Genomic DNA, 22,938 nt, shown 5'->3' on the forward strand with positions numbered 1-22,938 from the left:
GGCTCCGCCCCTTTTTCGGCTGACTTTTCTCCCGCTTTTTTCTGTATTCTGGCAGGGGTAATTACCACATATATAGCCTCTGGGGCTATATATTGTGGTTATTTTGCCAGCCAAGGTGATTTTATTGCTGCTCAGGGCGTCCCCCCCCAGCGCCCTGCACCCTCAGTGACCGGAGTGTGAAGTGTGTATGAGGAGCAATGGCGCACAGCTGCAGTGCTGTGCGCTACCTTGGTGAAGACTGAAGTCTTCTGCCGCCGATTTTCCGGACCATCTTCTTGCTTCTGGCTCTGTAAGGGGGACGGCGGCGCGGCTCCGGGAACGAACACCAAGGACGGGTCCTGCGGTCGATCCCTCTGGAGCTAATGGTGTCCAGTAGCCTAAGAAGCCCAAGCTAGCTGCAAGCAGGTAGGTTCGCTTCTTCTCCCCTTAGTCCCTCGTTGCAGTGAGCCTGTTGCCAGCAGGTCTCACTGTAAAATAAAAAACCTAACATATACTTTCTTTCTAGGAGCTCAGGAGAGCCCCTAGTGTGCATCCAGCTCGGCCGGGCACAGAAATCTAACTGAGGTCTGGAGGAGGGGCATAGAGGGAGGAGCCAGTGCACACCAGGTAGTACCAAATCTTTCTTATATTGTGCCCAGTCTCCTGCGGAGCCCGTCTATTCCCCATGGTCCTTACAGAGTCCCCAGCATCCACTAGGACGTCAGAGAAATCACCAGTACTTGCTCTGGCACCCTGGTGGCAACCCCCCTGAAGACTAATTCTGAAGTTTCCAATTAGCTTAATTAGTCTAATTACTCACCTTCCAGCATCGAGAGCAGGTCTCCTACAGCAGCGGTGACTATGTGAGTGTGTGTGTTTGCAAGTGTGTGCGCGTGTATGCAACCCCCGGTGTGTGTGTGAGATCCTTATCCATGTAGTGCACCTACCCCCCCCCCCCCTTCCCGGTGACAGCGCAGCACTCCGTGAGCCCCCCAGCAGTCCCCTTCCCCAGTACAAAGATGGAGGGGAGACCTTCTTTTTTTTTTTTATTAAAAAGCGTGAACTCGGCCGCTGGGTTTTCAGCGCTGACAACCCCTCAACCACTTTTTTTTTTTTATTGGATACTGCGGGTATCGGGAACGTGCATACTTGTGGTAATCTAAAATTGGGCGCAAGGACTGCAGGTTTTTTTTTTTTTTACATCACTAAACCTCACGCCCAATTGAATCCCCCCCCCCCCCCCCATAATAATTGCAGCAAATCACTGTCCTTGCCAAGAAACTCCTTGGTGGTCACCTGGCAGGCTGAGATGAGCTGCAGTGAGGAATCCATAGAATCAAACAGGTTTGATTTACAAGCTGGGGTGGAAGTTTCCCGCAGGATGCAAGAGGGTAGGCAACTATGTAGTTATCTTAACTTTAATGTGGTATAAATACAATTTCTAGGGACATTTTACCATTCAGCCAGTGGCAGCTGATTCGGAGCTGGGAGTAAAGCAAAACAAGAAAGTAACTTAGTATCTGGAACAAAGCATGTTGCAATGCAAGGGGTGCAAATACATTTATTTTTGTTTTGCATGTAATGCAAATACTGGCTGCATTTGAATGCATTTATTTTCACACTGCAACTCAGATTTTGGTTTGGACACACCCCTGTCAAATCTAAATGCACATTTTACACCTGCCCCACCTGAATTTGCTCTCAACTCAATCAGCCGTACCCAAAAAACGTAAAACATTATCATAGTGCGTTTATGCTACACTTGAAATAGACAGCTTCCTTCCACACATCATACAGAACACCGACAAAGACTATTTTACGTATCACATAGATCAAGAAGCCTGCATTTTGTAGCTTGCCAAGCCTCAGGGACTGTCACTGGAAATTGTGGTTGTGCATTACGTGCCCAAATGCACAAGGTTTAGACATATAAAAGGCTAAACCAATGCAAAGTTCTGGGCTTGCTGAGTTTGGGCGCTCAAAAGCCAGACTTTTTGCAGATTTCTGCTCACCACCTCAGGACGGTGTGAGCAGCATGACAAAGGCAATAATACCACAAAAATAAGAATTTACTTACCGATAATTCTATTTCTCGTAGTCCGTAGTGGATGCTGGGAACTCCGTAAGGACCATGGGGAATAGCGGCTCCGCAGGAGACTGGGCACAAAAGTAAAGCTTTAGGACTACCTGGTGTGCACTGGCTCCTCCCCCTATGACCCTCCTCCAAGCCTCAGTTAGGATACTGTGCCCGGACGAGCGTACACAATAAGGAAGGATTTATGAATCCCGGGTAAGACTCATACCAGCCACACCAATCACACCGTACAACCTGTGATCTGAACCCAGTTAACAGCATGATAACAGAGGAGCCTCTGGATAGATGGCTCACAACAACAATAACCCGATTTAGTTAACAATAACTATGTACAAGTATTGCAGACAATCCGCACTTGGGATGGGCGCCCAGCATCCACTACGGACTACGAGAAATAGAATTATCGGTAAATAGATTCTTATTTTCTCTGACGTCCTAGTGGATGCTGGGAACTCCGTAAGGACCATGGGGATTATACCAAAGCTCCCAAACGGGCGGGAGAGTGCGGATGACTCTGCAGCACCGAATGAGAGAACTTCAGGTCCTCCTCAGCCAGGGTATCAAATTTGTAGAATTTTGCAAACGTGTTTGCCCCTGACCAAGTAGCTGCTCGGCAAAGTTGTAAAGCCGAGACCCCTCGGGCAGCCGCCCAAGATGAGCCCACCTTCCTTGTGGAATGGGCTTTTACAGATTTTGGCTGTGGCAGGCCTGCCACAGAATGTGCAAGCTGAATTGTATTACAAATCCAACGAGCAATAGTCTGCTTAGAAGCAGGAGCACCCAACTTGTTGGGTGCATACAGGATAAACAGCGAGTCAGATTTTCTGACTCCAGCCGTCCTGGAAACATATATTTTCAGGGCCCTGACTATGTCCAACAACTTGGAGTCCTCCAAGTCACTAGTAGCCGCAGGTACCACAATAGGTGGTTCAGATGAAACGCTGAAACCACCTTAGGGAGAAAATGAGGATGAGTCCTCAATTCCGCCCTGTCTGAATGGAAGATCAGATAAGGGCTTTTACAGGATAAAGCCGCCAATTCTGACACGCGCCTGGCCGAGGCAAGGGCCAACAGCATGACCACTTTCCATGTGAGATATTTTAACTCCACAGATTCAAGTGGTTCAAACCATTGTGACTTTAGGAACCCCAAAACTACATTGAGATCCCAAGGTGCCACTGGAGGCACAAAAAGGAGGCTGTATATGCAGTACCCCTTTTACAAACGTCTGAACTTCAGGAACTGAAGCTAGTTCTTTCGGAAAGAAAATTGACAGGGCCGAAATTTGAACCTTAATGGACCCCAATTTTAGGCCCATAGACACTCCTGTTTGCAGGAAATGCAGGAATCGACCTAGTTGAAATTCCTCCATCGGGGCCTTACTGGCCTCGCACCACGCAACATATTTTCGCCAAATGCGGTGATAATGCTTTGCGGTTACATCCTTCCTGGTTTTGATCAGGGTAGGGATGACTTCATCCGGAATGCCTTTTTCCTTCAGGATCCGGCGTTCAACCGCCCTGCCGTCAAACGCAGCCGCGGTAAGTCTTGGAATAGACAGGGTCCTTGATGGGGCAGGTCCCTTCTTAGAGGTAGAGGCCACGGGTCCTCCGGGAGCATCTCTTGAAGTTCCGGGTACCAAGTCCTTCTTGGCCAATCCGGAGCCACGAGTATAGTTCTTACTCCCCTCCGTCTTATAATTCTCAGTACTTTTGGTAAGAGAGGAAGAGGAGGGAACACATACACTGACTGGTACACCCACGGTGTTACCAGAGCGTCCACAGCTATTGCCTGAGGGTCCCTTGACCTGGCGCAATACCTGTCCAATTTTTTGTTTAGGCGGGACGCCATCATGTCCACCTTTGGTTTTTCCCAACGGTTTACAATCATGTGGAAGACTTCTGCAGAGGAAGTCTGTTTCCCAGTTGTCCACTCCCGGAATGAACACTGCTGACAATGCTATCACATGATTTTCCGCCCAGCGAAAAATCCTTGCAGCTTCTGCCATTGCCCTCCTGCTTCTTGTGCCGCCCTGTCTGTCTGGATCAGCACCGGCTGACCTTGAAGCAGAGGTCTTGCTTGGCTTAGGGCATTGTAAATGGCCCTTAGCTCCAAGATATTTATGTGAAGTGATGTCTCCAGGCTTGACCACAAGCCCTGGAAATTTCTTCCCTGTGTGACTGCTCCCCAGCCTCGCAGGCTGGCATCCGTGGTCACCAGGACCCAGTCCTGAATGCCGAATCTGCGCCCTCTAGAAGATGAGCACTCTGCAACCACCACAGGAGAGACACCCTTGTCTTTGGTGACAGGGTTATCCGCTGATGCATCTGAAGATGCGATCCGGACCATTTTTCCAGCAGGTCCCACTGGAAAGTTCTTGCGTGGAATCTGCCGAATGGAATTGCTTCGTAGGAAGCCACCATTTTTCCCAGGACCCTTGTGCACTGATGCACTGACACTTGGCCTGGTTTTAGGAGGTTTCTGACTAGTTCGGATAACTCCCTGGCTTTCTCCTCCTGGAGAAACACCTTTTTCTGGACTGTGTCCAGGATCATCCTTAGGAATAGAAGACGTGTCGTCGGGATCAGCTGCGATTTTGGAATATTAAGAATCCAACCGTGCTGCCGCAACACTACTTGAGATAGTGCTACCCCGACTACCAACTGTTCCCTGGATCTTGCCCTTATCCGGAGATCGTCCAAGTAAGGGATAATTAAAACTCCCTTCCTTCGAAGGAGTATCATCATTTCGGCCATTACTTTGGTAAAGACCCGGGGTGCCGTGGACAAACCAAACGGCAGCGTCTGAAACTGATAGTGACAGTTCTGTACCACAAACCTGAGGTACCCTTGGTGAGAAGGGTAAATTGGGACATGGAGATAAGCATCCTTGATGTCCAGAGACACCATATAATCCCCTTCTTCCAGGTTTGCAATCACCGCTCTGAGTGACTCCATCTTGAATTTGAACCTTTGTATGTAAGTGTTCAAGGATTTCAGATTTAAATTAGGTCTCACCGAGCCGTCCGGCTTCGGTACCACAAACAGCGTGGAATAATACCCCTTTCCCTGTTGTAGGAGGGGTACCTTGATTATCACCTGCTGGGAATACAGCTTGTGAATGGCTTCCCATACCGCCTCCCTGTCGGAGGGAGACGTCGGTAAAGCAGACTTTAGGAAACGGCGAAGGGGAGACGTCTCGAATTCCAATTTGTACCCCTGAGATACCACCTGAAGGATCCAGGGGTCCACCTGTGAGTGAGCCCACTGCACGCTGAAATTTTTGAGACGGGCCCCCACCGTGCCTGAGTCCGCTTGTAAAGCCCCAGCGTCATGCTGAGGACTTGGCAGAAAACGGGAGGGGGCTTCTGTTCCTGGGAACTGGCTGTTTGCTGCAGCCTTTTTCCTCTCCCTCTGCCACGGGGCAGAAATGAGGAGCCTTTTGCCCGCTTACCCTTATGGGGCCCAAAGGACTGCGCCTGATAATACGGTGTCTTCTTATGTTGAGAGGCTACCTGGGGTAAAAATGTGGATTTCCCAGCCGTTGCCGTGGCCACCAGGTCTGTTAGACCTACCCCAAATAACTCCTCCCTTTTATAAGGCGATACTTCCATATGCCTTTTGGAATCAGCATCACCTGACCACTGTCTTGTCCATAACCCTCTTCTGGCAGAAATGGACAGCGCACTTACTCTTGATGCCAGTCGGCAAATATCCCTCTGTGCATCACGCATATATAGAAATGCATCTTTTAAATGCTCTATAGTCAGTAATATACTGTCCCTATCTAGGGTATCAATATTGTCAGTCAGGGAATCCGACTAAGCCACCCCAGCACTGCACATCCAGGCTGAGGCGATTGCTGGTCGCAGTATCACACCCGTGTAAGTGTATATACATTTTACTGCTTTCTGTCAGCAGGTTCCTTAAGGGCGGCCGTATCCGGGGACGGTAGTGTCACCTGTTTAGACAAGCGTGTGAGCGCTTTATTCACCCTAGGGGGTGTTTCCCAACGTGCCCTATCCTCTGGCGGGAAGGGGTATGATGCTAATAACTTTTTAGGAATTAACAGTTTTTATCGGGGGAAACCCACGCATCATCACACACTTCATTTAATTCCTCAGATGCAGGAAAAACTACAGGCAGTTTTTTCTCACCCAACATAATACCATTTTTAGTGGTACTGGTATTATCAGAAATGTGTAAAAACATTTTCCATAGCCTCAATCATGTAACGTGTGGCCCTACTGGAAGTCACATTCGTCTCTTAATCGTCGACACTGGAGTCAGTATCCGTGTCGGCGTCTGTATCTGCCATCTGCGGTAACGGGCGTTTTAGAGCCCCTGATGGCTTTTGAGACACCTGGACAGGCACAGGCTGAGTCGCCGGCTGTCTCATGTCATCAATCTTTTGTAAAGAGCTGACACTGTCACATATTCCTTCCATAAGCTCATCCACTCAGGTGTCGACTCCCTAGGGGGTGACATCTCTGTTACAGGCAATTTCTCCGCCTCCACATCATTTTCCTCCTCATACATGTCGACACAACGTACCGACACACAGCACACACACAGGGAATGCTCTGATAGAGGACAGGACCCCACTAGCCCTTTGGGGAGACAGAGGGAGAGTATGCCAGCACACACCAGAGCGCTATATATATACAGGGATAACATTATATAAGTGTTTTTCCCCTTATAGCTGCTGTATTGTTATACTGCGCCTAATTAGTGCCCCCCTCTCTTTTTTAACCCCTTTCTGTAGTGTAGTAACTGCAGGGGAGAGCCAGGGAGCTTCCCTCCAACGGAGCTGTGAGAGAAAATGGCGCCAGTGTGCTGAGGAGATAGGCTCCGCCCCTTTTTCGCGGACTTTTCTCCTGCATTTTTCTGGATTCTGGCAGGGGTTAAAATACATCCATATAGCCCTGGGGGCTATATGTGATGTATTTTCGCCAGCCAAGGTGTTTTTATTGCTGCTCAGGGCGCCCCCCCCTAGCGCCCTGCACCCTCAGTGACCGAAGTGTGAAGTGTGCTGAGGAGCAATGGCGCACAGCTGCAGTGCTGTGCGCTACCTTGGTGAAGACAGGATGTCTTCTGCCGCCGATTTTCCGGACCTCTTCTTGCTTCTGGCTCTGTAAGGGGGCCGGCGGCGCGGCTCTGGGACCGGACTCCGAGGCTGGGCCTGTGTTCGGTCCCTCTGGAGCTAATGGTGTCCAGTAGCCTAGGAAGCCCAATCCACTCTGCACGCAGGTGAGTTCGCTTCTTCTCCCCTTAGTCCCTCGATGCAGTGAGCCTGTTGCCAGCAGGTCTCACTGAAAATAAAAAACCTAAAACTAAACTTTCACTAAGAAGCTCAGGAGAGCCCCTAGTGTGCACCCTTCTCGGTCGGGCACAAAAATCTAACTGAGGCTTGGAGGAGGGTCATAGGGGGAGGAGCCAGTGCACACCAGGTAGTCCTAAAGCTTTACTTTTGTGCCCAGTCTCCTGCGGAGCCGCTATTCCCCATGGTCCTTACGGAGTTCCCAGCATCCACTAGGACGTCAGAGAAACTGGGATACTATCTAGGTTGCACAGGTAAAATCCAAACTGTGATCAAAACAGAGTACAATGCTCAACAACAGAAACACATAAAAAGAGTGCGTGGGGTGCCCCCCAAGAGAGGGCCGCAACTAGAGGGGAGTGGCGCAGAGATGGTGGGAACTCCCCCAATCCACCGGTCTAGTGATTGTGACCGGGCTCCATGCCTGCACCGCTGGACTAACTAGCAGCACTCAGCACTCAGGCCATCCACCGGGTGACAAAAATCCTAGTTTTGGCCCTGCCCCGGGGCCTATCACTCTAGATGAGCCTGCCCATATCCACCCATGCAGGGACCACGGCCTTCCTGGCAGTATATAGATGCCTCTCATGATCCATCTTGTCATTTATTAATGCAATCCAGTTATAAATTTCAAGAGAGGTACCCACATCCAATTCCTAGCTACAATAACTTTAGCTAGTGTCAGCAACTTAAAGACATATTTATAAAGTCATAACATGAAAGGGAATACCAAATAAAGCCACGAGATGGTCCAGTGGAGGCAAGGCAGGGACAGTGTCACTTATACAACCGTAAGCCTTGAACCAGAACTGCTGAACTTCCCCACATTCCCATAGTAAATGCCAGTAAGAAGCATTGAGAAACATTACCTTTTTGGTCAGTGAATCATCAGACTCTGATAACATCCGTGTAGAAACATGAAAAATTACTTCAACAGTAGAGGTAGCATAGTAAGGTGCAGTTTGTCCCGTGCTTCCATTTCTTTGTAGACCACCCATAAACCCACAATGAGTGGAAAGGTCAACCTGAATTAATAAAAAAAAAATAAAGAAACCGCAGGCATATGATTAAGTACAGTTACACTTTACCGCGTAAGAGAAATGCATTACCAAGATTGTCGTCTAAACTAATCTAAATGTAAAAAAACCCCACCCTGAATACAACATTTTTACAACTATCAATGGGAAGGTTAAAGCAGATATATCCACATACAGAGGTATTTTACTAGTAGATCACTACCCAGAGACCAAGCACCCACCAGATATCACAGTGCCGGGAACCCAATAACACCCATTGAGGAAAACCCCACCCTCCAAGCTACTGCCTAGGTGCACATATCCTTACATTGCAGTTTATGTGACCAGAGCACAGAATAACCAGTGCCCTCTTCATCCAGCTAACTGTATAAGTATCAAAAACACAGACTAGTTACACATTAAACGTCTTGATGGGAATCAATTTGCCGGCAGTTGGGATCCCGGCGGTCAGGATACCGACACTGGAATCCCAACAGCCGGAATACCATCTCACAGAGGCTATTCTCACTCGTGGGTGTCCACTACACCAATAGATTGGTAACAGAACCTGTGGCGAGTGCAGCAAGCCCGCAAGGTGGCGACTGCAGTGCGCCCGCAAGAAGACTCTTAGTGCTCGACCCACTGCCGGCATTCTGGGGGGTGGGATGTCTCTGTCGGGATACTGACAGCCGGCATCCCGTCCGCCGGGATTACATATTTATGAGCAGTGACATTTCAATAAGCCTCTGGTAATAAAATGAGCCAGTAGACAGACCCTGGGAGAATGAAAGTCTCTCAAATGTATTGTTCCATGGATAATGCTGCAGCCTACAAGAATAGAGGGTGGGGCCTTGGGGAGAACAACAGGCTCTTGGTGGGAGGGAAGGGGCCTAAGGGGAAGTGGTGGTCACAAACTCTACACCCATGGTAGTTCCACCACTGATAAAGAACACTTCTGCTCTGAACACTTTGCAAAGGGATATGAGGAATACTAAGGAATACGTCTAAGGGTGGATATGGAAATCAGATCTGTCTCTGAAAATCTGAAGCAATGAAAGGCTGGAAGTTGATTTTAGTGCTGCACATTGCTTGTTTTTCGGTATTGAAATTTTTACAAATGCTACGGGGTTTATGTAATAACCTGTGAGGTGCAGGCTCTGGTAAGATTCTGGCAAGTCAGGCTGAATTTCTAAAGCAGCCATCATTTAAAAGGCACCAACTTTGTGCTGCCTTTTATATACAGTAACTGCTTTTAAATCCACCCAGATTTGTCAGAATCTCGCCAGATTCTACATATCTCATGGGCTATTACACAAATCCCTATTTACCCTAAACAGGAAGTGTATATATAACGCTAAGCAGAAAGGCAATACCAGTTATGTTCTATTGGCTTTATTTAAAATAAAAGCAAAGAAAACATTTTCAAATTAAATATTGTAAGCTGTAAAATATGTAAAGTGGCTTATTTAGGGTGGTGTCCTATTAGCCGTGATCGCGGCTAATGTTATCTCGCCCTGCGCAATCCTGTTTATCGCACCTATGCTATTACAAATCAGTGATAATGGCATTTGTGCGATAATTCTAGCTGGCAAAAGCATAGAAAAAAATGGGGAAACGTGCCTGTACCTCAAAAAATACCAAACTTCTATTGGAAAAGATTATAGAAGTCTATTAGCGGCCATAATATAACTAATTGGCGTCATTAAATCAGGTCAAATGGCTGCTATACGCAAATATTTTTTTTTAAATGCTGAAAAATGCAAGAAAGCATTTCTATTCCCAACAAAATCACTGCTCTCATTAAATGTAGGGTACATAAAAAATGGGTATATATCGGTGATTTTAGGGGACTTTTTTTTTTTTTTTAAAGTGGAAATGAGCTGACTACTCCCACATGTAAGTCTACCCACTCCTAAGGCACCCCAATATACCTGTCCCATACCTTGTACTCCAACTTCCATCAACTTGCATTTTTTGATACCAAAAAATGACGTCATTATTGGCTAATTAAAAATAACTAAAAACGCTTAAGTGCCTAATTAGTCATGGGGGAGGGGGGCGGCCCAGGGGTTCTGAACCAAATCCCAAATTTTTAGCTTAAAATAGGGAGTTTGCACTACTTATACAAAGCTCTGAGATGGGGAAGGAAACCCGCGATAAGCCCTATGTAGACTTATTGACGATAACTTATAGCCGCTAATAAAACACCAAATTATCACATTTGCTTTAATTTATCGCGAAACCACGGCTAATAGGATACCCCTCCTTAGTCTAGTAAGTATAAAAAACATACTTTACATCTATTTATAAAAAGCAAATATGTACACAATCACTAGTTGTCTGTGTGGAACTATTTTTATTCCTATGTTTTACTAAACATTTATAGAAAATAAAAAAACAGCTTATAATAATTACAACTACATTTTTACAAGTTTTATACTCTAAAAGACACAATAAAATAGTATTTCTACAGTACACACTGATGGTACTAAATGCCACGCCAAATGTTACTGGCGCAGAACTAAATATACTTATGAAATATAAATCCATTAACTCTTTCATGAATAAATACATAATAATTAAGTGGAGGTGATGCAGTTTATGGCTACTTAATTTAATAGTGATTAAGATAATTCTCAATTACCTCCCACCCAAGTCCTGCAACAAAATCTTCATAGGCTTTGCTTCCTCCGCTGTTGGAAAGTATGGAACACTTATCTTCCTGTCCCTCAGCAATGTAAAACACAGCAATCTTGTGGGTTTCACGACTGGGGAAGGAAAACAAATGGCACTTGAATACACAAATTTCCAGATAGAAGATAACAATTTTTAGTTGTGAAAACAGGTCATGTTCCTGAAAAACATCATTATAGATTTCAGATGTGTAATACAAATCTTTACAGAATGGGCTTCTGATCTGATCGCATTGATAACTGGCCAATGTAATATAAAGTGACATGAAATACTGTCTTTATTGTAATACATAAAGAACCGTGATTTCTTCTGCTCGATACTGCAACACGTCAAGTCATCCTCGATTTGCCCAGTGTTTACCCCACTCAGCGCCAACATAATTATTAATAGTAAGTTCTTCAAGATAAATATAAATAGAATGGTCTGATAGTTGTATATATATATATATATATACACACACACATGGGTGGCACTTGATACACCTGCTGTCGGGATCCCGGCGCTCAGCATACCGATGCCGGAATCCCATCAGCCGGTATACCGACACCAAATCTCCCTCTTGGGGTGTCCACGACACCCCTGGAGGGTAAATAAATAGCGCGCCACCGTGCCTGCATCATGGCGAGCCCGCAAGGGTCTCTTTTGCGCTCGCCTCGCTGCTGGCATTCCGGCGTTCGGGATCCCAGCACCGGTATACTGGGCGCCAGGATCCCAAGTACCAGCAAATCATACCACACCCCGCACACACATACATTATATATATATATATATATATATATATATATATATATATATATACACATACATATACACACACACACACACACACATACACACACGCACATTTAAATATAACTACATAGCATTTTATGAAGGTTATCTGAGCAGCTGCATCTAGATGACGGGTTCACTTCAGCATCAAGGTTCTAATTAGAAATTAATTTTGAAGAGTACACTTTCATATTTTGAATAATTATTTTGTTACTACAATAAACAAAACCCCAAGCTGACTACGTGCCAGAAATAAAACTTGCAGACATATGAAGGGACGGATGGCTATAATGAGCACAGCCATGAGACTCATTTAATAATTGCTCCATAAGCTTATTTTTTTCATGCAGCCAATGTAAATCCATAAATTGCCGGTGTTTGCCTACCTCAATAGCCTTCCAATTAGATTATCACTGGGATTCTCCACACCTAATTCAATTTCTCCACTCGCAATATTAATCAACGTGTCTATTTAACAACTCCATGCCTTAGGGCTTAGGGGACTTTAACATCACTTAGAACATTTTTCTATGAGAAACAATTTGCTGTGCAAGATTATTACGCATTAACCAATGGCGCTTGCATCCTACCATGTTAAGTGTTTAGTCCTATATCTACGACCATACTGGAAAACAAGTCATGCGGTGCAAGAGCACTAATTGATGATGACAATGGAGAGAAAGTAACCCACAGATCATAAGACTTAGGGGTCTGTTTATTAGGCCTTGGAGAGAGATAAAGTACTGGCCAATCAGCTCCTAACTGCCATGTTACAGGCTGGTTGGTTGGTTGGTACTGTATCTTTCTCCAAGCCTTAGTAAATAGACCCCCATGTACCCGATAAAAAAAACTCTCAGTATAGTGTACTTTATACAGCTTTGTTATTTATTACTACTCTCTCCTTTTGATTTACTATCAATATCTGAAAGAATGTAAAATATTAGATCTCTCCTTTGCCAGCCCCTCTACACAAACAAAAGCAATGATTATTACTACAATTGCCAAGTCAAGGTTGTTGTTTTTTTTTTTTTTGTTTTTTTTTTAAGATTATACAGTATAAGATGGTGATCTGTTCACAACCTATCATATCCCACCTTCTAGGGTACTACTAGTTAGTCAGAATACTAACTAGTAGTACAAAGAGAACTGGGTTATTTTAAACAATGGTTGTATTGTATTTTATATATTAAACTCCATATTACCTCTTCATAATACAATACTGTGTTATGATTCACAAGAAGATAAAGGAAATGGATTTGTGCAAACCCAGCCCTTTATTTCCTTGATGGACACACAAATCTTTATACGAGATGCAAAATGTAACTTCCAGACTAGTATTTATGTGCTACTGTTCAACTTTCTTTAGTAGCAGTTCGTTCCACTTTAGTGAATGTAATACTTTGACTGCTGTGGCTGGGAAATCTGTATGGCTGATGACTGATTTGGCAATCAAAGAAATAAAATTACCAATATCAATAAAGGGAGAAATGTATCAAACCTTCTAAAGCAGGGGTAAGTCAACATTAGCTGCCATGGAACTACACATCCCAGCATGCCCTGCCACAGTTTTAGCAGGCTCAAAAAGCAAAACTGTGGCAGGGCATGCTGGGATGTGTGGTTCCACAGAAAACTCGAGGGCTGCATGTTGAAAACCCCTGTAAAGAATGGGGAAGTGGACAAGTTGCCCGTAACAAACAACATGCTTCTACCTTTGCAATCTGGTGGAAAATTATGCATGAATAACACCTACCCTTGTGTATCAATGCCTATTTCCGTACAGATTGTAAGCTTGTCAGCAGGGCCCTCCTACCTCTGTGCCTGTCTGTTATTACCCAGTTTTGTTTCATCTCTGTTGTTTCCCATTGTAAAGAACAACAGAATTTGCTACGCTATATAAGAAATGGTTAATACATAATAAATAAAACCCATCATTTTGTAGTATGGACTTGATAAAATCCTAGCTAGCAGCTTATTGCCCACTTTTAGAAGGTTTGAGTACCCCCAAAATCCATTGAGGTCTTGGTCATTCATTTAAGTAGCTATGGCTTTTTTTTTCTTAACTGGCATTACCACTGATTTGTGACCCCAAAAATCTGACAGTCACAGTGAATTGAAAACAGCGGGTTGGGATCGGGTGACCGGCGTTTGGGATCCCGCCAGTCAACATACCGACACCGGTACAGATTGCCGGGAGGGGGGGAGGCGAGTGCAACGAAGGGAGCTTTGTGGATCGCTGCGCTCGCCACAGGTTCTATTCCCACTCTATGGGTATCATGAACATCCACGAGTGGGAATAGTCATGGTTAGATGGCATGCCGACTGTCGGGCTCTGACTCGGGTAGAATCCCGGCGTTAGCATAATGACCAGCAGGCAAACAACTACATCCCAGAACAGCAAATGAGTCACAACGCATTCCACAGCAGACAATCCACCCAAAAACTCATAAATGACTTCACACTAACAGCGGGATGTACTAAAGGTCAAATGTGGTAAAACCCCCATTTTGGGGGGTTTTACCGCATTTTCAAATGTACTAACCCCGAGCCGCCCGCATATCGATGCGAAGGGTATCGCCATTTTTTTATGGTGATACCCTATAGCACAGGTTCTCAAACTCGGTCCTCAGGACCCCACACGGTGCATGTTTTGCAGGTCTCCTCAAAGAATCGAAGCAAAATAATTAGCTCCACCTGTGGACCTTTTTTAAATGTGCCAGTGGGTAATGAATACACCTGTGAACCTGCAAAACATGCACTGTGTGGGATCCTAAAGACCACGTTTGAGAACCTGTGCCCTATAGAAGCCTATAGGTTTCTTACCACATCTCGCCGCTCATGCTGACCCCCTCACCTTTGTCCTTGTAGACGCCCAGCGCGCTCCACAATTCCCCAAACTCCTTCTCCCCTGCAACACAGCCATTTGTCCTTCCGGCTGCAGGGGGAGAGGAGGAGCAGCCCAGGGAATTCCTGCACACATCACCTTCCGGGGCTGGGAGGTGACGAACCAGACAGAAGCCCCCTGCCAACCCTCTCACAGATATCGCAGTGGGCCTCTGTCATCGCATTGTGATGCTAATCGTACATGTTAGTACATATGCAATTAGCATCGTTGCGATGATCGTCGATGTACGTTAGTACATCACACAATTAGGATGATAACCTCCAAGTGGCACATCTCTGGTCTAGAGATCAGGCCAAATGACTGAGGATGTGCCCTTTGTGGCTACATTAAATCATGATATACCAGACATAGAGAATGACATGATAAGATAAAAAAATATATATATACAGCGGGAATGGTACAGCTAAACACATCATTCAGATGAAGAAGATACTTTTGCTGCATATTATTGAATATTTGTCAGTTTAAAATTATGGCACATACTGCTGGCAGTGGGTTAATAAAATTATATTTCTATCCAAGTGATACATAACAATGCAACAAATTGATTTTGAAATAATTCAATCAGTTCAGTGGTAGTCATTGGTTTTAAATAAGCTACAAGGACAACATGAATCATTGTTACTTTGAGGTATAATAATCTCTCCCGTACATAGAATTCTTCATGGGCATTTGAAGTACTACGGTGAATGGACTCTTAATTGAACAGGAAAATGTTGTTTCCTTATTGCTCCATAGAACTCTAGATTACAACAATAAGAACAACATACGGACCATAATGCTTTGTACTGAAAAAAAAAAAAAGTGGACAAAGTGTGGTGTAAATAAATGATACTGGAAAACTGAATACAATACAAAAGAGGCTATGGGGGAAATTAAATTGAGGGTAAACAGATTTGCCCGGCTGAATATGCGCAGCAGCTACTGCACTTTGCGGCAGCGTGATTTAACTCAAAAGTGTTCGCTGAAACCATCTAAACAGGGAGATGTTAACGATGTAAGTGTCACTTCGAGCAAACATATGAAAGGGATATATGTGTTTATAGTAATAGCAGTTAATATTTCAGCGTTAACAGAAAAAATAAATTAAATATGTATAAACCATGTCACCGTTTCCTAATCCTCGATGATCTATCCCTGACAGTTTGCATGCCTAAATAAACGGTATAAGTCATGCACTCCAGCTATTGTCATGATTAACATGAACTGTTCATTCTAGCACCCTGCACCTGTCACAACCCACGCAGTCCCTCTTTCCTGCCTGGGGTGTCACTCTCTGCACTCTGCGACAGGTGAAGGTGGCTAGAATGAACTCTACAACATGTATAAAGTAGGCTTACACTAAAAACATTTTAAAATGTATTTATAAAAAATAAGTGTGTGTGTGGTTCTTCCCAAAACTGTTGCAGAAGCTCCCACAAATGTGTTGCACTTGCAGGTTGCTTTGCTTTCGTTTCTCTAGCCAGATCATCCGAAAGCCTGGAGACTGTACTGGCCATTCCATGATTTGAAGCTAATAGTCCTAATTGATAGAATGACATAGACTGGAGGTATTATCTTGCTGTAGAATGAACCTATCGCCAACTAGACAAAAATGGAGTTAATGGCGATGCAAAATGCTCTGGAAGCATCTTTGGTTTAAGGAACTAATCACTCTGTTCAAGTTGTTTAACAGTAACTATCATGGGTTTGATACCGGCGCTTGGGTTGCCGAATGTCATTATGCAGACATCGGCGTCCCAAGCGGTGGAATGCCAGCAGGGGGCGAGCGCAACTAAGACCCTTGCGGGCTCGCTTCGTTCGCCATGCTGCGGGCTCGGTAGCGAGCCTCGCTCGCCCCAGGATCTATTCTCCCTCTATGGGTGTCGTGGACACCCAGAGGGGAAGTCACCTACCTCGCCGGTATACCAGCGGCGGTATGGTGCCCCGTCGGGATCCCGGCATCTGTATTGTGACCGCCGGGATCCCAACTGTCTGTATGCTAACCACATACCGGTATCACAGGGTTTTATACTAAGTGGTGGCTTATAAAATCAGCCGCTTCCCAGTGTGTTAAAGACTGAAATTTAAAAGGGGCATATTATTAATAACAAAACATGGGGTGCCCTCAATGGTGTCCCCCCATCAATGTAAAAAAATTTAATCGGCTATGCAAACCATAGATGATCATCTATAGTTGAACATCCTGTATCGATATTGATCGGTACAGGATCACCATAATCAAAATGGTCTATGAAATTAGTTTTCACAGTAATACCGATAATTAAAATAAAGCTCTAAAAAAAACAAAAAATTATAAAAAAATAAATAAGAATTTACTTACCGATAATTCTATTTCTCGGAGTCCGTAGTGGATGCTGGGGTTCCTGAAAGGACCATGGGGAATAGCGGCTCCGCAGGAGACAGGGCACAAAAAGTAAAGCTTTAGGATCAGGTGGTGTGCACTGGCTCCTCCCCCTATGACCCTCCTCCAAGCCTCAGTTAGGATACTGTGCCCGGACGAGCGTACACAATAAGGAAGGATTTATGAATCCCGGGTAAGACTCATACCAGCCACACCAATCACACTGTACAACCTGTGATCTGAACCCAGTTAACAGTATGATAACAGCGGAGCCGCTGAAAGATGGCTCACAACAATAATAACCCGATTTTTGTAACTATGTACAAGTATTGCAGATAATCCGCACTTGGGATGGGCGCCCAGCATCCACTACGGACTCCGAGAAATAGAATTATCGGTAAGTAAATTCTTATTTTCTCTATCGTCCTAGTGGATGCTGGGGTTCCTGAAAGGACCATGGGGATTATACCAAAGCTCCCAAACGGGCGGGAGAGTGCGGATGACTCTGCAGCACCGAATGAGAGAACTCCAGGTCCTCCTTAGCCAGGGTATCAAATTTGTAGGATTTTACAAACGTGTTTGCCCCTGACTAAATAGCCGCTCGGCAAAGTTGTAAAGCCGAGACCCCTCGGGCAGCCGCCCAAGATGAGCCCACCTTCCTTGTGGAATGGGCATTTACATATTTTGGCTGTGGCAGGCCTGCCACAGAATGTGCAAGCTGAATTGTATTACACATCCAACTAGCAAAAGTCTGCTTAGAAGCAAGAGCACCCAGTTTGTTGGGTGCATACAGGATAACAGCAAGTCAGTTTTCCTGACTCCAGCCGTCCTGGAACCTATATTTTCAGGGCCCTGACCACATCTAGCAACTTGGAGTCCTCCAAGTCCCTAGTAGGCGCAAGACACCACAATAAGCTGGTTCAGGTGAAACACTGACACCACCTTAGGGAGAGAACTGGGGACGAGTCCGCAGCTCTGCCCTGTCCGAATGGACAAACAGATATGGGCTTTTTTGAGAAAAAAACCACCAATTTGACACTCGCCTGGTCCAGGCCAGGTCCAAGAGCATGTTCACTTTTCATGTGAGATGCTTCAAATCCACAGATTTGACTGGTTTTAAACCAATGTGTTTTGAGGAATCCCAGAACTACGTTGAGATCCCACAGTGCCACTGGAGGCACAAAAGGGGGTTGTATATGCAATACTCCCTTGACAAACTTCTGGACTTCAGGAACTGAAGCCAATTCTTTCTGGAAGAAAAATCGACAGGGCCGAAATTTGAACCTTAATGGACCCCAATTTGAGGCCCATAGACACTCCTGTTTGCAGGAAATGCAGGAATCGACCGAGTTGAAATTTCTTCGTGGGGCCTTCCTGGCCTCACACCACGCAACATATTTTCGCCACATGTGGTGATAATGTTGTGCGGTCACCTCCTTTCTGGCTTTGACCAGGGTAGGAATGACCTCTTCCTGAATGCCTTTTCCCTTAGGATCCGGCGTTCCACCGCCATGCCGTCAAACGCAGCTGCGGTAAGTCTTGGAACAGACATGGTACTTGCTGAAACAAGTCCCTTCTTAGCGGCAGAGGCCATAAGTCCTCTGTGAGCATCTCTTGAAGTTCCGGGTACCAAGTCCTTCTTGGCCAATCCGGAGCCATGAGTATAGTTCTTACTCCTCTACGTCTTATAATTCTCAGTACCTTAGGTATGAAAAGCAGAGGATGGAACACATACACCGACTGGTACACCCACGGTGTTACCAGAACGTCCACAGCTATTGCCTGAGGGTCTCTTAACCTGGCGCAATACCTGTCCCGTTTTTTGTTCAGACGGGACGCCATCATGTCCACCTTTGGTAATTCCCAACGGTTTACAATCATGTGGAAAACTTCCCCATGAAGTTCCCACTCTGCCGGGTGGAGGTCGTGCCTACTGAGGAAGTCTGCTTCCCAGTTTCCATTCCCGGAATGAAACACTGCTGACAGTGCTATCACATGATTTTCCGCCCAGCGAAAAGTCCTTGCAGTTTTTGCCACTGCCCTCCTGCTTCTTGTGCCGCCCTGTCTATTTACGTGGGCGACTGCCGTGATGTTTTATCCCACTGGATCAATACCGGCTGACCTTGAAGCAGAGGTCTTGCTAAGCTTAGAGCATTATAAATTTACCCTTAGCTATATTTATGTGGAGAAAAGTCTCCAGACTTGATCACACTCCCTGGAAATTTTTTCCTTGTGTGACTGCTCCCCAGCCTCTCGGGCTGGCCTCCGTGGTCACCAACATCCAAAACTGAATGCCGAATCTGCGGCCCTCTAGAAGATGAGCACTCTGTAACCACCACAGGAGAGACACCCTTGTCCTTGGATATAGGGTTATCCGCTGATGCATCTGAAGATGCGATCCGGACCATTTGTCCAGCAGATCCCACTGAAAAGTTCTTGCATGAAATCTGCCGACTGGAATTGCTTCGAAGGAAGTCACCATTTTTTTACCATGGCCCTTGTGCAATGATGCACTGATTTTAGGAGGTTCCTGACTAGCTCGGATAACTCCCTGGCTTTCTCTTCCGGGAGAAACACCTTTTTCTGGACTGTGTCCAGAATCATCCCTAAGCACAGGAGACTTGTTGTCGGGATCAGCTGCGATTTTGGAATATTTAGAATCCACCCCTGCTGTTGTAACAGTATCCGAGATAGTGCTACTCCGACCTCCAACTGTTCCCTGGACTTTGCCCTTATCAGGAGATCGTCCAAGTAAGGGATAATTAAGACGCCTTTTCTTCGAAGAAGAACCATCATTTCGGCCATTACCTTGGTAAAGACCCGGGGTGCCGTGGACAATCCAAACGGCAGCGTCTGAAACTGATAGTGACAGTTCTGTACCACGAACCTGAGGTACCCTTAGTGATAAGGGCAAATTTGGGACATGGAGGTAAGCATCCCTGATGTCTCGGGACACCATATAGTCCCCTTCTTCCCGGTTCGTTATCACTGCTCTGAGTGACTCCATCTTGATTTGAACCTTTGTAAGTGTTCAAAATTTTTTTTTTTTTTAGATTTAGAATAGGTCTCACCTAGCCTTCTGGCTTCAGTACCACAATATAGTGTGGAATAATACCCCTTTTCTTGTTGTAGGAGGGGTAATTTAATTATCACCTGCTGGGAATACAGCTCGTGAATTGTTTCCCATACTGCCTCCTTGTCGGAGGGAGACCTTGGTAAAGCAGACTTCAGGAGCCTGCGCAGGGGAAACGTCTCGACATTCCAATCTGTACCCCTGGGATACTACTTGTAGGATCCAGGGGTCCTGTACGGTCTCAGCGTCATGCTGAGAGCTTGTCAGAAGCGGTGGAACGCTTCTGTTCCTGGGAATGGGCTGCCTGCTGCAGTCTTCTTCCCTTTCCTCTATCCCTGGGCAGATATGACTCTTATAGGGACGAAAGGACTGAAGCTGAAAAGACGGTGTCTTTTTCTGCAGAGATGTGACTTAGGGTAAAAAACGGTGGATTTTCCAGCAGTTGCCGTGGCCACCAGGTCCGATGGACCGACCCCAAATAACTCCTCTTCCTTTATACGGCAATACACCTTTGTGCCGTTTGGAATCTGCATCACCTGACCACTGTCGTGTCCATAAACATCTTCTGGCAGATATGGACATCGCACTTACTCTTGATGCCAGAGTGCAAATATCCCTCTGTGCATCTCGCATATATAGAAATGCATCCTTTAAATGCTCTATAGTCAATAAAATACTGTCCCTGTCAAGGGTATCAATATTTTTAGTCAGGGAATCCGACCAAGCCACCCCAGCTCTGCACATCCAGGCTGAGGCGATCGCTGGTCGCAGTATAACACCAGTATGTGTGTATATACTTTTTATGATATTTTCCAGCCTCCTGTCAGCTGGCTCCTTGAGGACGGCCCTATCTATAGACGGTACCGCCACTTGTTCTGATAAGCGTGTGCGCGCCTTATCCACCCTAAGGGGTGTTTCCCAACGCGCCCTAACTTCTGGCGGGAAAGGGTATACCGCCCATATTTTCTATCGGGGGGAACCCACGCATCATCACACACTTCATTTAATTTATCTGATTCAGGAAAAACTACGGTAGTTTTTTCACATCCCACATAATACCCTCTTTTGTGGTACTTGTAGTATCAGAAATATGTAACACCTCCTTCATTGCCCTTAACGTGTGGCCCTAATAAGGAATACGTTTGTTTATTCACCGTCGACACTGGATTCAGTGTCCCTGTCTGTGTCTGTGTCGACCGACTAAAGTAAACGGGCGTTTTAAAACCCCTGACGGTGTTTTTGAGACGTCTGGACCGGTACTAATTGTTTGTCGGCCGTCTCATGTCGTCAACCGACCTTGCCGCGTGTTGACATTATCACGTAATTCCCTAAATAAGCCATCCATTCCGGTGTCGACTCCCTAGAGAGTGACATCACCATTACAGGCAATTGCTCCGCCTCCTCACCAACATCGTCCTCATACATGTCGACACACACGTACCGACACACAGCACACACACAGGGAATGCTCTGATAGAGGACAGGACCTACTAGCCCTTTGGAGAGACAGAGGGAGAGTTTGCCAGCACACACCAAAAACGCTATAATTATATAGGGACAACCTTATATAAGTGTTTTCCCTTATAGCATCTTTTTTATATATTTCTAACGCCAAATTAGTGCCCCCCCTCTCTGTTTTAACCCTGTTTCTGTAGTGCAGTGCAGGGGAGAGCCTGGGAGCCTTCCCTCCAGCCTTTCTGTGAGGGAAAATGGCGCTGTGTGCTGAGGAGATAGGCCCCGCCCCTTTTTCGGCGGCCTCGTCTCCCGCTCTTAACGGATTCTGGCAGGGGTTAAATATCTCCATATAGCCCCCGGAGGCTATATGTGAGGTATTTTTAGCCAAAAATAGGTTTTCATTGCCTCCCAGGGCGCCCCCCTCCCAGCGCCCTGCACCCTCAGTGACTGCCGTGTGAAGTGTGCTGAGAGGAAATGGCGCACAGCTGCAGTGCTGTGCGCTACCTTAAGAAGACTGAGGAGTCTTCATGCCGCCGATTCTGGACCTTCTTCTTGTTTCAGCATCTGCAAGGGGGCCGGCGGCGAGGCTCCGGTGACCATCCAGGCTGTACCTGTGATCGTCCCTCTGGAGCTAATGTCCAGTAGCCAAAGAAGCCAATCCATCCTGCACGCAGGTGAGTTCACTTCTTCTCCCCTAAGTCCCTCGATGCAGTGATCCTGTTGCCAGCAGGACTCACTGTAAAATAAAAAACCTAAGCTAAACTTTTCTAAGCAGCTCTTTAGGAGAGCCACCTAGATTGCACCCTTCTCGGCCGGGCACAAAAATCTAACTGAGGCTTGGAGGAGGGTCATAGGGGGAGGAGCCAGTGCACACCACCTGATCCTAAAGCTTTACTTTTTGTGCCCTGTCTCCTGCGGAGCCGCTATTCCCCATGGTCCTTTCAGGAACCCCAGCATCCACTAGGACGATAGAGAAATCAGGTTTTCTCATTCCATTGATAGAATAATAAATACCAATAATCTGTACAAGAACTGGGGTTCGGGACACTACTATTTATGTCTGCAGCAGCTGCTCCCCTCTGCAGCCGCAGGGTGCGAATGGGGGTGATGCTGCGCTTCCCAATTACTGTAATTAGCAGTGATCTGCAAAAACTGGTGGAAGATAGTAGGGTGCAAAGGGTCTGGGAGGTGCCCCTGAGGTTGGCGGCTGCTGGAAGATTATCTTCTGGAAGCTGCAAAAATAGGATTTTAATTACCTACCGGTAAATCCTTTTCTCGTAGTCCGTAGAA

At 46.0% G+C, this 22,938-nt stretch overlaps 1 protein-coding gene across 3 annotated transcripts in view; it reads right to left on the reverse strand.

The window, feature by feature from the left end:
• The window catches only part of RALGAPA2 (Ral GTPase activating protein catalytic subunit alpha 2), a 605,428-nt gene that overhangs the window by 215,986 nt on the left and 366,504 nt on the right, over nt 1-22,938 (reverse strand). For all 3 annotated transcript variants that reach the window (XM_063918174.1, XM_063918175.1, XM_063918177.1), the window contains 2 exons: nt 11,054-11,177; nt 8,263-8,418 (listed from right to left, as the gene is read on the reverse strand). In XM_063918174.1, the coding sequence (XP_063774244.1) occupies nt 8,263-8,418; nt 11,054-11,177 (280 nt within the window). The remainder of the gene's footprint in view (nt 1-8,262; nt 8,419-11,053; nt 11,178-22,938) is intronic.

The sequence above is a fragment of the Pseudophryne corroboree genome, chromosome 4 (assembly GCF_028390025.1).
Source record: "Pseudophryne corroboree isolate aPseCor3 chromosome 4, aPseCor3.hap2, whole genome shotgun sequence".
Lineage (NCBI taxonomy): Eukaryota > Metazoa > Chordata > Amphibia > Anura > Myobatrachidae > Pseudophryne > Pseudophryne corroboree.